Source organism: Pteronotus mesoamericanus, unplaced genomic scaffold (assembly GCF_021234165.1).
Source record: "Pteronotus mesoamericanus isolate MK-2021 breed Mesoamerican mustached bat unplaced genomic scaffold, CSHL_Meso_final contig_72, whole genome shotgun sequence".
Classification (NCBI taxonomy): Eukaryota; Metazoa; Chordata; class Mammalia; order Chiroptera; family Mormoopidae; genus Pteronotus; species Pteronotus mesoamericanus.
Genome location: NW_026555242.1, coordinates 1,456,493 through 1,471,730, shown reverse-complemented (window position 1 = coordinate 1,471,730; position 15,238 = coordinate 1,456,493). Strand labels below are relative to the sequence as shown.

Below are 15,238 nucleotides of genomic sequence, written 5' to 3'. Positions count from 1 at the left end.
CACGCTGCTCCCTTTTGGAATGTCCTTTTCATGTCTTCTATTGACCTTCAATTTTCATGTGCTTTATTTCAGATATTTCAGAGCTGATGGTAGGCACAGAAGTGAGGGCCAAAGTTTTAAAGGGCACTAGGAGAGGTTGGTTTTGTATGTACGCAATAAATGCAAATGTGCAAAGAAACTCCTAGAAGGCCCTAGGTAAATTGGTTTCATGCCTATCACTACATGGATTTGGTAGGGTTTGGGAGATCAGAAGTCGATTGTTTTTTTTCCTCTCTCCCCCTGAAGGGAGCTCAGATGGAAAAGGGCCCATATCAGGAAATTTGGGAAGTGGCAGGAATACTAGGTCCCTGGTTATGACTAGGATCTTATAACTGCTGAGACTTTCTGGTGTATACTGCTGCACCCCACGCTGGGTTGGGTAAGGGTTAAAGGCATGGCACAGGGGTAAGTGCATGGCCCTCATTTTGGCTTCATGGAATGCAGCAACTCGAGGCTCAGTTCTTTCTTTTTCAAAGATTTTTCATTTATTTATTTTTAGACGGGGAAAAGGAGGGAGAAAGAGAGGGAGAGAAACATCAGTGTGTGGCTGCCTCTTATGCCCCCTATTGGGGATCTGCCGGACAACCCAGGCATGTACCCTGACTGGAGATTGAACCGGCGACTTTCGGTGCACAGGACAGTGCTCAATTCACTGAGCCATACCAGCCAGGGCTAGAGGCTCAGTTCTTAAGTTGGAACCTGAGTTCTGTGTTTGTGTCTGCATTGTTGAGATGTTGGAGAGGATTCCAGGTTCTTCAAGGGGTTCCACTGCCCAAGAAGACTAAGAAGCCAGTTCTAATCTGATTTTCCATTAAGATGGGAAAATGGACAAGCTCAACAGTGTAGATTGAGATATGGATTAATAATCTTGTTTCCATCCAGAAACAATACAATCTCCAGCAATAAAGCCTTAAGCGTAAATTGGGAATAACAGCACATACCCATATAGAACACTTATGTTGCCTGGCTCATAGACTCAGGAAATCTTGACTTTTGTCACTGGTTATTTTGTCACAGGGACCTCTTGCACCTGTGAGTTCTAGATATAGAAGAGAGACTGACCCTGCAGCCTCATACAACTTAGCAGTTATACACACTCCAATTATTATCTGACGCTGCTGGTAGAAGGGATAAGAGACATTGGTAGTTGGAAGAATATTCCACAAGCCCTCCGCAATTATAAAACAAAGCAGGAAATGCCTACCCCACCCCTTCACCTTTTTCCTGCCTAAGAAAAAAAGAAATAAAAGAAGGGTTCTTTCTTCTGGACTCTGCCACCTCCCTGGGCCCTCCCCTGACCCAGACACTATAAACATGGCCAAGAACTCCCCCTTAAATAGCTGTTTATTGGCAGTGGGCTGGAAAGAGCACTGGAGTTAGCATACGCAGACAACACCACGCACCAATGTCACAAAGGAGGCAAGGATGGGAAACAGCCTGCAGCCCCTGATGAGGCCCCCTCTTCAGGAGTGAGTGTGGGAGGGGGCAGGGCCTGGAGTGTTGAGGGGGCAGCCTTGGAACACCTCTGTTTAGTAGGCATGGTTGGAGATGAAGAGGGACTGGCTGGCTGCAGCCCCGGCCTGACCGCTTGGAGTGTACTTGCCTTGGCAGGCGAGGCTGTTGGCCTAAAAGGGGAGAGGAGCCAGAGTGAGAAGGTCTGTTCTCAGAATCTCATCCACCCCAGCATTCCGTCCACCTCCTGTTCCATCCTCACCAGTGCTCGTTTGACATATTCCTCCTGGGCAGCCTTCAGATTCTCCTTCTTTCCACCCCAGGCCTTCAGGGCAGAGGCCTGTAGGGCTCGACCATAGGAGAAGGTCAGGGCCCATGGCTTCAACAGGGGGCACTTGTTGATTGCATTGAGGTTGATGGACGCCTCCTCCTCACTCTGACCTCCAGATAGGAAGGTGATCCCTATAAAACAAAGGGTGAAATGACAGGAGGGATTGTAGTCAGAGATCCAGGAGACTGGCAGGAGTTCCTAGAAGCTGACCTGAAAATCAGACCAATGGGCATAAAGATTGTGGGTACAGTTCGTCTACCTCCCAGAGGGCAATGAGAGTTATGGGTCTCACCAGGGACAGCAGGGGGCACTGTGCGGCGCAGTGCGGTAACAGTTGCCATGGCAATCTCCTCGTTAGAAAATTTCTGGGTACAGGCATGGCCTGGGGTGACCATATTGGGCTTCAGCAAGGTGCCTTCCAGGTAGATGTGGTGGTCACTCAGGGCCTTGTAGACAGCAGCCAGCACCTAGAGTAGGGCAGGACCAAGGTGGGGTGGGGTGGGGTGGGGGGGACAGGAGTCAGCCTCAGTGCCCATGGCCCAGCTACCTAGCCCACCACAGACTGCCCAGGCAGGCAAGAAACCTACCTTTTCAGTTACGTACTGACAGCGCTTCAAGTCATGGTCCCCATCGGGGAGGATCTCAGGCTCCACAATGGGCACAATACCATTCTGTGGGGTGAGGGGACAGAATAGCTATGAGACCTCCTAAACTGAAGTCCAACCTGTAGCTCTCCACAACCACCAGCCAAGGTCTTATCCCGATGAAGACAGAGACTCCTGGCCTCAAAGCCCTCAGCTTTGCAGGGTTGTAGGAGACAGGATCTCCTCAGATCTACCTACACAAGCCTTGTCCTGCCCCTGTGCTCACAGAGTCCTCAGGACCAAGCCTGACGATTGGTAAGGATCCGGAACAGTTGCCTTGGGGAAGTAGATATCCTGGCAGATGGGTGGCAGGCTAGCTGACACTCTGGAACCAAACGAGGTGGGAGTAGGCCTGTTGGGGACATGCAGGCCCACCTGCTGGCAGATGCTGGCATAACGGGCCAGAACGTTGGCATTTTCCATGATGGCAAGGGCTGAGGGGGTGTGTTCCCCAATCTTTAGCACACAGCGCCACTTGGCAAAGTCAGCTCCATCCTTCTTGTACTGGGCACAGCGCTCAGACAGCCCATCCAGCCCTAGAGAGGGGATGCAGAAGTCAGAGCATGGCAGAGGGGGAGGCAGGTGGCTCCCACTTACCCTGGGCACCCAGAGGACACCAACCTGGGTGGGAGGGTCGGTAGGGCAGGAAGCCAAACAGTTCTCACCTTGGGTAGTAGTCTCGCCATTTGTTCCTGCCAGGGGTACCACGCCCTTATCTACCTGTTGGGGTGGGACAACATAAGACAGGTAAGCGATCTCTACTGCCTTTTTCTGCTCTAGAGCCCTACTCTGCCCCCAACTTAATCTTTCAAGTGGTGCTTCCTGGTCCGCAGATGTTTTCACTTAGTTACAGTATCTGATCCTAGGAGGCAAGATTCATGGGGCTGTGATTTGATGGAGAGCCTGTGCTCCTACTACTTACTAACTCTGTGAGCAAAACACTTCCCTGCCTTGAGCTTCTGGTTTTTCATCTATACGGTGAAGGTAATGCCTTGCTCTTAGAACTTCCAAGGATTAAAAATGCCAAGCAGGGCCCACAGTTTCTAACTTCCCTTACATGTGATCTGGGGTAGATTCCACCCAGGTCTCCAGGCTCCCAGCCCAATGTTCACCCCCCCAGCCTATTACTCTGGATTTTCTCTTTCCCAGACTCATCTCAGATCTCACATCCTGAGGCCCAGCCCCCTCACCTTGATGCCCACGACACCACCCTTGGATTTGATAACTTGGGGGAAGGGACGCCCATCATCTGTCTTCTGATAGAGTGTCTCATGGAAGAGGATGACACCCCCAATGCAGGGATTCACGCGGTCATCGGCAGTGAGCAGCAGCTGGCGGTAGAAGCGTCGGTTCTCCTCGGTATTCTCAGTGCCAATGGACTGCAACCGCTTGGCAATGCTCCCTGGAAGGAAGCAGCACATGGTCATAAGGGGATCAGCCTGTCGCCCCCAACTCTAGGCCCTCCCCCACTGTGTCCTGCCCGTACCAGTGGACTCATCTGCAGCCAGGATGCCCTTGCCCGGAGCCACAATGCGCTGAGCAATGTCAGACAGCTCCTTCTTTTGCTCCGGAGTCAGTGCTGGGTATTGGTAGGGCATCGTGCCAGTCAGTTCCTGGGCAGAGGAAGATGGGGAGCACTAGTTAGCGGGGTCCTTCCATGGTCTCCCAACAAGCAGAGTCCTTTGTCTGGAGGTCAGGGCAAAGGTTCCCTACCTCCCCTGCCCCATACCCAGCAGGTTTTGGGGCATCTCCTGTCCCCAGCTCTCCCCTACACCCAACTTCCCTATATTAGGCCTGCCTCCTGTACCTTTCCTAACTCTGTTTGTTGCTGGGTGTTGCCCAGCTGAGGGTGGGGTTGCATACTGGCATCTGGGGTAAAGGAATAGGCCAGAGCCATGGAAAGGTGGCTCATGTAGAAGCTGGACCCTTCTGGCTTGCGCCTTGCCATGGGGTCACTTTGCCTAGGAGCAAAATTGAACCGAAGTCTTTTAGAATATGAAGGTCCTGCATAAGGCAGAGAGCCCAACTGCCTCATCTGAAAGGACCCTGAGAAGAGAAAGTCACACAACAGTCCAAGGGCCAGATCTGAGAGTAGAACCCAGATCTTCTGACTGCCGCAGGAGTGTTCCTTCTCATCCACCCTAGATCCCACAGCTGAAACAGGCACCAAGGCATCAAGGACATCCCAAGGTCAGACTTCTCCCCCGCCCCCAGGGTGGGGGAGGGCATTAGGAAAAGGGTACTTAGGAAACGGTAGGAGGAAATCAGAACCCTAGGAAAGGGCAGCAGAGGAAGCCCAGCCCGAGGATGAGGAAAGGGGTGAGGTCTGCCGATCTCACTGCTCATGCAGGTAAGAGTGTGGAGGAGAGGCCAACGCCCCACCCCTTCCCCCTGAAAAATGCTCCCGTCTGCTCGTAGGGTTGCAGCTGTTCCAGGCTCAGAATCAAGGTCACCCGATAAGAAAAGACAGGGAAAGTGTTAATAGGGCAACAGGCGTTGCCGAGGGTTGTCCCCTCCTCGCCAGAGGCTCCGGCCTCCTAGGGCAGGACCCAACCACCCGCTTTCGGAACCATGAAGCCGTCTAGGAGCTGGTCCCCACCCCTCTGTGCCTCTTAAAATCCCTGCAGAGGCAAAGGGGCCATAATCCTTTGCACCAGGGGTCGGGCAAGAAAAGGGGATGGCCTTTCATCTTGTCCTGCTTCCTCCCCCGCCATGACTCAGCGCGCAGAGCCGCAGCATTGCGCAGTAAACCGAGTGAGCTCCAGCTAGAGAGGGTTGGGGAGTCTGGGCTGGGAGCTTGTGTGTATAGAGGCGGGGGTGGTGATGTTAGAAGCGGGTGCAGGGGGCTCTGCCCCACCCGCCACAGCCCCCAGGATCCTTCTCCATGGTCCTTGACCCTCGCACGTGGCGAAAAGCGCTCACCTGGCACAGGAAAGGGGCGGGTTTGCGCGGTGCAGCGGCGGAGAGCGGCGGAGTGGCGAGTGGACTGAGGCAGCGAACGCCGCAGTCGTCACTACTTCCCTGGTTCTGCTGCGCATTCCAAGAGGAACGCAGCCTATTAAGCTCCCGTGTGGGCGGTGCAAGGGGCGGGGAGGAGGAAGGTGGGGCCGGGCTTTCTGAAGGCACAGCTCCACCCTCCACCGTTTTTGTTTTTTTTCCTTTTCTGGGGCCGAAGGCGCCCCGGCATCCAATTGCAGGCGAGGGACTGTGGGAGCGGCCGCCCCCAAAGGCGAAGCCCAGAGGCGGCTCTTAGGCGGGGAGAAGAAGATCCCTCCCCCACCCTCCTCGGACGTGACTGGGGCCACATCCCGAGCGGTCCCGACACTCCCCTCTTCCTTTCCTTCCAGCCTGACGTGCTCGGAGGCATCGTGACTCAGCTGGTTCTTAGCACCGGAGGGGATGGGGATTGGTGGGGCGGTGGGGCGGTGGAGCGGGGGCGCGGGTGAGCCCGAGAAGACCGAAGCTCAGCTTCCCCTCCCAGGCCGGGCCCAGCCCCATCTTCCGGCCTACGCTGAAGCAGCGTGTGTCATAGAGTCGCCGAATCCAGAGTTAGGGCGTGTGGCAGCCTTGCCTGCAGGCTGGACTTGGCCGGCTCTGTGACCCGGGGCCGCCCCTCCCTGTGTCACTAGCCCATGAGAAAGTGGCCGAGGAAAAGGCTGCGGGTGGACACACAGAGAGCACAAGGAGCTGGCCGGGCTGGCAGGAGGCTTGGTGGCAGCCTCCTGGGTGACCCGCCCCAATCGCGCCCTACTGGTGCCTGCAGGGTTCCAGGGGCGGCCCGCCTGGGCCAGCCTCGTCCGGCCTCCGTCAGGGACCGGTGCTGACCTGCCTGAAACCCCGGCCACCACGCAAAGCCAGACCATGAAGCAAGTGGCCGGCCGCACTCGGCCCAAGCAACTTCTCCCTTATGAAACTTCCCCCTTGGACCTGACATCTCACTACAAATAAAATCTATCTGGTGCTGGTCAACCTCCCACATACATTCCGCCACCCCACCCATCCTAGTTCTCCCCTGCTAATCGGGACACCTTCAGCCCTAGCCCACCCGAGCCCTGCCTGGCTGGGGCCCACCTGGATGGAGGAGACCGAAGCGGCGGGCAGAGCCTGGTCAGCAGCGAGTGAGCCAGGCCGAACCGGGCTGGGTTATAAAGGCAGCTCCTGCCCTCCCCCAGCCTATGTCCCCAACCTTCTCCAGTGACCCCTGCCCTTTCCTTGCCACGGATTCCCTGGCAGGGACCTATATTTAGGGAAACCTGAAGCTCCTGACATTCAGGCCAGCATGGGGCCCGAAGTGAGAAAAGCAGGGAGGGAGCTGTGGGCCTGCCCTATTTTGAGGGTGGGGGAGGGCCCCCTGCCCACTCACCAGTACTTCAGAGGACATTTCTTCCTGGGAAATCCAGACTGAGGCCCTCAAAAGGGAAATAAATCTTTGGACAGGGATCTGTGGGGAGAGAAGGGGAAAGGGGACTCACCATGTGGCCCTCCCTGCCTCTTCTGCTGATTTCCTGCCCTCCTCACTGGGCTCTCATGGGGGCTGTTATGATTCTCTAGAGCCCATTTCTTTCTTTTCTTTCTTTTTTTTTAAAAAAAGACTTTATTTTAGAAAGATGGGAAGGTGGGGAGAAAGGAGAGAAATATCGATTCATGAGAGAAACGTCAATGGGTTGCCTTCGGGCATCGAATCTGCAACCCAGACACGGGGTCCCGAATGGGAATCGAACCCCGGTGACCTTTCACTTTGCAGGAGGCAGCCCAACCAACTTAGCCACACCGGTAAGGGCTGGAACCCATTTCTTTAGAGGGAGAGCAGATGTAGGCATTATGCTCACACCTCAAGATAACCAAAAGCCCATGGACTGGGTATGCTAGAGTACCCTTATATCCTGATACTTAAGGTCCAAGTTCCTCCCATAATGCTGTCTATGGTTAGCAGTCCCCCCCCCCTTACCTTCAAACATGAGCCTACTTAAGGAGGGGAAGAGGAGAGCAAGGGTGTCTGCCAGACAGAGCACTAGCCCCTCTTTCTTTGGGCCCTAGGAAGCACTTGTAGTCTAGCTGGCCAAGGGCTCTCTGAGTCTTACCCTGCTGAGAACGAAGTCCTCCACTGCTGGTTCTCAGGCCAGGGAGCCAGGCATCCCATTTGTGGTTCCAGTGGCCTGGAGAAAGGTGTCCTGAGGTCCCTCAGGGAAGAGGGCATGTGGGCCCCGGGGGCTGGCTGCGCCCCAGAGGGCAGGGACTTTGGGTCCTCATCGGAGCTTGATCTCAAAGCAGAGGCAGTTGAGGCTCTGGCAGTCAGGAAGTTGGCACGCGCAGGCACAGTCGCAGAGTGGGCAGCAAGGAGGGCAATGAGGGGCCCAACCCTGAGGGAGAAGAGAAAGAAGTGAGGGAGATGGGCAGGAAGAAGGGGGACCAGAGCCTCTCAAGGGGAGAAGGCAACAGAGATGCCTGGAAAGTCCCATTTGCCCAGTGGAACAGAGAGTACCATCCACTAATCCTGGGAACAAGTCAATTCCCTGTGCTGTTGAGAAATCAGCAAGGAGGCAACATTCCAAATAACTAAGTTTAGGAGCTGGAAGAAATTTTTCAGGGGGGGGGGGCTCTTTCTCTCATTTTATAAGTGAGGAGACTGAGGACCAGGGAGTAACTGGCCCTGGACCCATGCTAGAATTCGGGTGTCCCAATGTTTAACTCAAAGATGGTTCTACTACATTTTTGTGGCTACGTGCAGTGTGGAAAGTCAGTAGGCAGGGAAAGCACACACACATTTTCTGTCTATGATGAAGATAACTTGTTGGTTTTGTGGATTTCTTCCTTGGCATGAGACCAAACTGCACAACCTTCTTGTTCATTTCTGAGCAACTATTCTGTGCAAGGCACGAACTGCGTTCATGAACGAGTTTTGAAAATCTTTCTAGTGTTCTTTAAAAGTTGGTACTGTGCATATTCAAAAAATTTTAATGTCTTAAAAAGTTGTCTCTCTCTTAATTACCAGAACCTTGAGCAGGGGGTCTCTTTACAAAAGAAGTGCAGGCTCAGAGAGGGGGATGAGTGCCGAAAGGGATACACTCGGGGATGCTGCCGGGACGGGCCTGGCCTGCCTGCTTGCAGTCCTTAGATCCCTCTAGACCCCACTCCTCCCAAGGCCAGGAATATCAGCTTCTGTCTGTGTCTGCAAGGGCAGCGGCTGTTCACCTCCTGTCTCCACTGAGCTAGCACGGGGACTCATGCTCAGCAACGAATGCTGAAGGAATGGATAAACTAAAGCACGTCATTTTTCCCTCTGTAGGCAAAGAAGAAATAAGTCTTCTCAGTTCCCAGGGGAAACAGGTCTGTCTCTTGGGAAATAAGAACAGCACGTCCTCAAAGACAGGAAGGGAGCATAGCCTATTCCAACCCATTCCTCTCCCGTCCTGGGGCAGAGATGATCTGAGACTGCTTCAGGCATGACTGGAGTTAGGCCACATGGCTGGGGTGGGACATGCCCAGGATGTGTGACAGAAGGTTGGCTCCTTGAGTCCTGAGGCACAGCTAGTGACAGTCACAGTTGCACAGCTCAGACACAGGGCCAAGCCAGGAATAGGGGAATGACCTTTTGAACAGCTGAGGTTTCGGGGTGCGGTGTCAGATGACTGGAGAGATCAGATATCACTAGGGGCTCCAGTGAGGGGAGAGGACGCATAGTCTCCAGGGAGAGGGGTCTGAATTGGGCTGGAGCTACTGCCAATAGAAGTGGCTCTCAGGAGGAGGCTAGGAGTGTCATGGTGGAAGGGAGAGAGGAGCAAAGTGGTTTCCTTGTGTTGGATGAGGGTGTGGTTTGGGGTATCTCTGGGGAATCCCTGTTTGGGGGTGAGGTTGGCTCTGTCAATTTTTGGAGGCCCACACTGTCATTCTGTGCTTAAAATTGGTGACTGACAGAGGTTTCCCTGCCCTCAACTCAGAGAAGTGGGTATTAAAAGCATTTCCTGGCTCTGTCCATTGGATCTAGTCATTAGTAACTGGCTAATGGGTTTCTCAACCCTCTCAGGCAGCCAGGTGGCTCCTGGAAGGAATCTGCTGTTTAAGTACATTAAACAAGGACTCCATAAGACTGTTAACCCTTGTGTTTCTCTAGGCTCTGCAGTTTTTCACTTGATTTCTTTTGCTCTGATTTTGTGAAGGCTAGCCATCCTTACTAGTTACAGCTCAGGCCCAGCTTTGAATCCAATTCAGGCCCAGGTTTGATTAATTCATGTTTTGAGCCTCAGTTTCCTTCTCTCTGAACCCACTTCTTAAGGTCACTGTGAAGAATCAGTAGAAAGAACCAAGCACAAGGCCTGGTACATAGTGAGCTCTCAATAAAGGGAGTTATTCTTGTCCTCACAGTGGTCATTCTTTACCCTGGTGTGGGGCAGGATCACATGGGAACTTGTTACAAATTCACCAACTCCAAGCCAGTCTCAGAACTAGTGAGTGGTGGGCCTGAATGCCTAGCTTTCTGTTTAAGCCTGATGCCTGCTTCTGATCACACGCAGGGCTGAGAACCAACCGCTGCACTCTGTCAGGCCATTCTCATACACCGTTACTACTTACTGGTATTTCTTTCTGTTCTTTATTGGAATGTAAGCCCTGTGAGGGCACGGACCATGTCTATCTTGTTTCCACTGAGCCCCCAGGGCCCATCCTGGGGCCTCAACAATGACTCCATAAATCTTTGGTTAAATGATTAAATAATGAGTGAATTAGATACTTGGGACATTCTGTGAAAGAAGCAGATTAGGCAGGTTTCTCCCCCAGAGAGGAAGAGAAACCTGGGTTTCTGTCATGGCCCAAGCCTCAAGCAAGTCACTCAAGCCTCTGTAAGCTTCAGTTTCTATAGCTGTGAGGTAGGAGAGAGCTTAGTAATATTTGTGACTGTTTTTATTACTAAGGAAACTGAAGAACAGAGACCCTAATGCACTAACAACCGTCAGTCCAAGTTAGGAATCTGCTTGGTCTTCTAGCCTCACTCTTATCCCCAGGGAAGGTTAGTTACCACTTCAAGGGCAGGAGCTTTACCGTCTAAATCTCTGAGTCCCAAATAATTATTGCCTAGGTAGGTGGTTGATTACACTGAACATCTTTAAATCCACAAACGCAAAAATGGCCTGTCCTCTGAAAGCCAGGCTTCTCCCTGAGGACTCTGTTCCAACACACTACAGAACAATTTTCTATGTAAGACTCTACTGTGGAATATTGGAGAAGTGACTAACTTCCCTAAGCCCACTTATTCCCCTGCAAAAGGAGGATACAAATACTTACCTATGTACCTGCGCAGGCCTAGAGGGGTGACCAAGGTGTGAAGTCAAGTTAAAAAGGGCAAGGAGCAGCTGTGATGATACAGAATATGTGGTATGACCCATTTTTACCAAATACTAGCAAAATTCAGCAGTGATGGAATTGTATATTAGTATGTGAGGGTCATACACAAAACATAGCAACCTTGGTCAGAGAGCTCGTTTATAAATTGCTTTGTGTTTTCTACGTATTTCTACATGCACACTTTGTAATAATACTTTTTGTGATCAGAAAAAACATATACAGGTTTTTAAAAATACCCAGCTCCCAGAGTTGTTGAGGAGATATAATGGAACACAGTATTCACTCAAAGAACAGAAAGAGCTCTGTGAGAGGTTCTGTCTTTTTCTTTTAACTACCATTTTCAGAACTGATTATATGCCATACATGTTACACACATCACCTTTCTCCAGCCAACACCCTGCTTTCTTTTTTCCAAGTAGCTCTTTCATCATTTGAAATTATATGTTGTTTATGTGATTTGGGGCTGTCTCCACCTGAGCCAATACCTGGAATTGTGCCTGGCCTAGAGGAGGTGCTGAATAATAAATGTTGAATAACAACAACAAAAATGAATGCACAGACAGTGCCTAGATCAGGGCTCAGGGAGCTAGAGGACGGTGTGAGAACTCACAGCTTCGGTGGGCTGGGGGCAGCAGGCATCCAGGTAGTGAGCTGGGCTAGGCAGAGGGAAGTCGCAGGCTTCTGCACAGGTCCAGCAACAGTCCTGGGGCCTGGAGGCGCCTTGCTTCCTGCAGGGGGAGCTGCAGTTGGTGCAGCAGCCCTGGGCCTAGGAAACAGCAGCGCTCAGGATCTGGGCCAGGTGGCAGGTGGGGGTAACCAAGACGTGATTTTGGCGAGAGAGGCAGGAGAACAGCAGAGGAGGAACTCTCTGGTGCCACAAAAAGAATAGATGGGGGGGACTAAATAGCAAAGGAGTCTCAGGTTAAAGGGCCTGCAGAGGAGGGCACAGATTAACCAGGTTCCTCTTCCCCAGAACGCGCCCCGCCCCCCAACCCCAACCAGCTCCTCACCAGCAGGCAGTGCCTAGTTAGCAGCACTAGGCCTAGCAGCAACAAATAGACGCCCACAGCGATGAAGACGATGGCAGGGATGGGGAGCAGCAGGGAAGGACTGCTGACAGGAGCCGGGGTGGGATTCCACGGGCTAGAGGAGGCCTGAATGAGCACAGGAGGAGGGGGTGACAAGGAGGTAGGAGGGGCTACAGGAACACAGAAACACCAGGAGGGACACTGAGGTGGCTGGGAAAAGGGGAAGAACAGCCACCAGGTGGTGGGGAGACAGTCGATAGGACTACACTCTCTTGTCCCCCAAACCTGCCTATTCTCCTGTCATCCCCATTTCAGCACCATAAAGGGCTTGTTGGTCATTCTAGACTTTACCAAGACTTAATGGACTTCCTTTCAGAATGTCTCTCCAAATGGACCTATGGTCTCTCTGATTCTTTACCATCCCTCAGCCAACATTACTGCCTCTGTCTTCCAATCTGCAATTTTGTCCCTTTCCATACCAGCTGTCCCTGTGTATGCCTCCCTTGCTTACAAATCCATCAATGGCTCTCAGTGCCTTAGTCTGAACTTACCTCAGTGACAAAGGCTCAGGTCCAGCCCCACCTACTTCTCCCTCCCTCCCTCCCCCTGTACCTGAAGGTTATCCAGCCACACTTCAGTCCTAGCAGTCCCCCAAATGCTCTATTTTCTCTCTCTCTTCCTCCTCCCTCCCTCCCCCCAGGTCTCTCTCTACCCAAGCTGTTTCCTCTGGAATGCCTTTTCCCGTTGGTTACTTGGCAAACTCTTCATCTCACGAGGAAGAGCAGGAAAGTGCCCTCCCGTGGGAAGCCCCCATCCGTGGCATTCTTTCTCAAAACTCTTATCTTCAGCTGAGAGGTTTATGTTCAGCAAACAGCCTCTTCTCCAGTGCCGCCGGAAGGCAGGCAAAGTTGGTGTGAGTTTAGGGCGCTGAGGGGGCCGCGCCGGAGAGGGTTAAAGGGACTAGGACTCACGTCCATGGGGCAGGACAGCGCCAGTCAGTTCAGGAGCTGCAAAGGAGAGGAAGTCCGGGCCTCAGAGATTGCGAGGGGCCATTGGACTGGGTTGCCCACTCCCTTCCATCCGCTTCCCGTTTGGGGAAACTGAGGCCCAGCGTGGGCCCCTCATCCAGACAATGGGAATGAGGATCAAGGGATTCGAGGGCGACATCTCTCTCGCGGGCCCCAGACCTTTGCTGTGACCACACTCCGCGTCCCTCCACCCACCCAGCCGCATCACCTGCACCCTCGGGGCCGCGTAGCATTAGGTCCAATCGGCCGCCTAAGCAGCACAGTCCAAAAACCTCCCGCGGCTTCCTGCTATTGCCATGGAGACAAAGCGCTGCTCCTACGGCGGCCGCCGAAACCCAAAATTCCTTCTCCCCGCCTCTCTTCCATTGCCTGTTCCCTGTGACTACCAGCTCTTTTTACGGTCTGCTCGATTCCTTGCAGTTATTGCACCAAAATGGCAAATTTCTGCTGCCAGCTTCCTGGTCGGATCTTCTTCATATGCTGAGTCCTGGGACGCTACAAAGGGAAGACTGAACCCCTGGGTTACACGACCAACTTGCTGTGTGACTTCGGCCAAGTCACTGCGCCTCCCTGAATTCATTTCTACCTCTGTAAAAGGGGAGCCACCTTTCTCACAGGGACGCTGTAAAAATCAAAGCTTCTCGTCAATTGTCTGGCATTATTCCCAACGTCTTTTCAACCCGACGCCACTCATTTTTACTGACAGCGTCGTAATTTAAGACTTCATAATCTGGCCCCGCCGGGTAGCTCAGTTAGTTAGAGCGTTCACCAATACAACCAAGTTTGTGGGTAAATTCCTCGGTCAAGGTGCATATAAGAATCAACCAATGAATGTCTCTCCCTTCCTCTCTCACTCTAAAATCAGTAAGTAAATTTTAAAAAAACTTTGGAGATTATGCTAAATGAAATAAGCTAATTGGTGAAAGACAAATACCACATGGTCTCACCTATAAGAGGAATCTAACAAAATAAATTACTGAAGAAAATAGAACCACAGGCACGGAAACATGGAGCACACTGAGGGGAGGGAGGTGGGGGATAATGGTGGAAAGAAAGGGAAGGGACTAGACAAAGAACATGTATGAATGACCCATGGACACGGACAACAGTGTGGGCATTGACTGTGGGAGCAGGGCGTGGGGGTGATGGACAGAGGATGGCAAAGGGGGGAAAACTGGGACACCTGTAACAGAATACCAATAAAAAATGATAGATAAAAACAATCAAAAAAACTTCATAATCTGATTTCTTAAACCACCACATCATTGTCAAAGTGATTTCCTCCCTCCCACAGCAGATCTTGTTCCTTTTCTATTTTTAAACCTCTGAAGGCTCCCCACTGACTCCAGGATAAAGTCCAAATGCTTTAGGCTGACTGTCAGCACCTTCCACTTGGGTCCAGCCTGTCTTCGGTTGATTCATCCCCAAACATACCTCACTGGGGGCCAAGCACTGCTCTAGGCGCTGGATCTCTAGCAGAGGATAAAGCAGACAAATTTCCTCCCCTTGTGTTGCTTACATTACACTGGGGGGAGGGGAAATCAGATAATATGCAAACAAATGATTGTTTTATGCCTCATCAGTTCTTTCAAGGCTCCACCATAGGATCCGTTCAAGGTTCCTGAACCAGTGCAGAGGGTTTCACAGCTCTACACCTTTGCAGATGCTGTTCCCTCTGCGTAGAACAACATCCTTCCCCTGTTTCCCTTCTGAAGACTCCTTCCTCAACCTTCAAGCCTCTGCTCAGTTTTGCCTCAGGGAGTTCTTTCTGCCATCCTCAGGCAGAGGTGGCCACTTTGGACACCATATACATACTGCTGTTCTATCACTTTACCACAAGGTATTTGGATCTTTACTTCAATGCCTGGTTCCCCAGTTAGACTGTGAGTACCTGGGTCTGATTCATTTCCATACCTCAAGCCCTAGCACTTGGCCTGGCCTTGGGAGCATCCAGTAAGTAATCACTGATTCTATGAATGAATTGAATCCAACTGTATCTACTAATGAAGTGTTGTTATCCAGATGCCCTAGTTCCTGTGGCTCTCAGGGAGCCAAGGCACTCACGCAGACCACCTGCTTTTATTCCTGACCTTTTTGGTTCTACACGCATGCTTGCATTTTCACCCAAAAGCTCTGCCACTGTACACCTACCTACCTACCTGTGCCCATGTTCTCTGCGCAGATGTGCCTCACCACAGCAGCTGCCCCTGGGCATTGCCTACACCATGAGGCAGTCACAGAAATTGCCAGGGTCTGTGGCTTTGGGTTCCAAATCTCCCCTCTCACCTTCAACCAAATTGAGAGGTCCCAGACACCTCTGATGCCACCCCCACCCCCTAAGGGGGGTTTCAAGCTCAGAAAACAGGAGTCTGGCTCTCC

General features: G+C 52.2%; 2 protein-coding genes across 3 annotated transcripts; both read right to left on the bottom strand.

The window, feature by feature from the left end:
* Positions 1 to 498: 498 nt before the first annotated feature.
* Positions 499 to 6,620, bottom strand: ALDOA (aldolase, fructose-bisphosphate A). 2 transcript variants are annotated; one of them, XM_054582727.1, is made up of 9 exons: positions 6,538 to 6,620; positions 3,953 to 4,079; positions 3,657 to 3,868; positions 3,132 to 3,186; positions 2,842 to 3,002; positions 2,410 to 2,493; positions 2,115 to 2,289; positions 1,754 to 1,953; positions 499 to 1,664 (listed from the first exon to the last, which is right to left on the bottom strand). In XM_054582727.1, the coding sequence occupies exons 2-9, from the start codon at positions 4,062 to 4,064 to the stop codon at positions 1,569 to 1,571; spliced, it is 1,095 nt and encodes a 364-aa protein (XP_054438702.1). In that variant the 5' UTR covers positions 4,065 to 4,079; positions 6,538 to 6,620; the 3' UTR covers positions 499 to 1,568. The 2 variants fall into 2 exon arrangements, with proteins under 2 accessions (XP_054438702.1, XP_054438703.1); XM_054582728.1 differs by lacking the exon at positions 6,538 to 6,620 and adding an exon at positions 5,389 to 5,527.
* A 214-nt stretch (positions 6,621 to 6,834) lies between these two features.
* LOC129078108 (keratin-associated protein 10-2) lies at positions 6,835 to 15,028 on the bottom strand. Its single transcript, XM_054582788.1, has 6 exons — positions 15,019 to 15,028; positions 12,803 to 12,838; positions 11,814 to 12,001; positions 11,414 to 11,569; positions 7,548 to 7,826; positions 6,835 to 6,907 (listed from the first exon to the last, which is right to left on the bottom strand). Exons 1-5 carry the CDS (start codon positions 15,026 to 15,028, stop codon positions 7,713 to 7,715), a joined length of 504 nt encoding a protein of 167 aa, XP_054438763.1. The 3' UTR covers positions 6,835 to 6,907; positions 7,548 to 7,712.
* Positions 15,029 to 15,238: the final 210 nt, after the last annotated feature.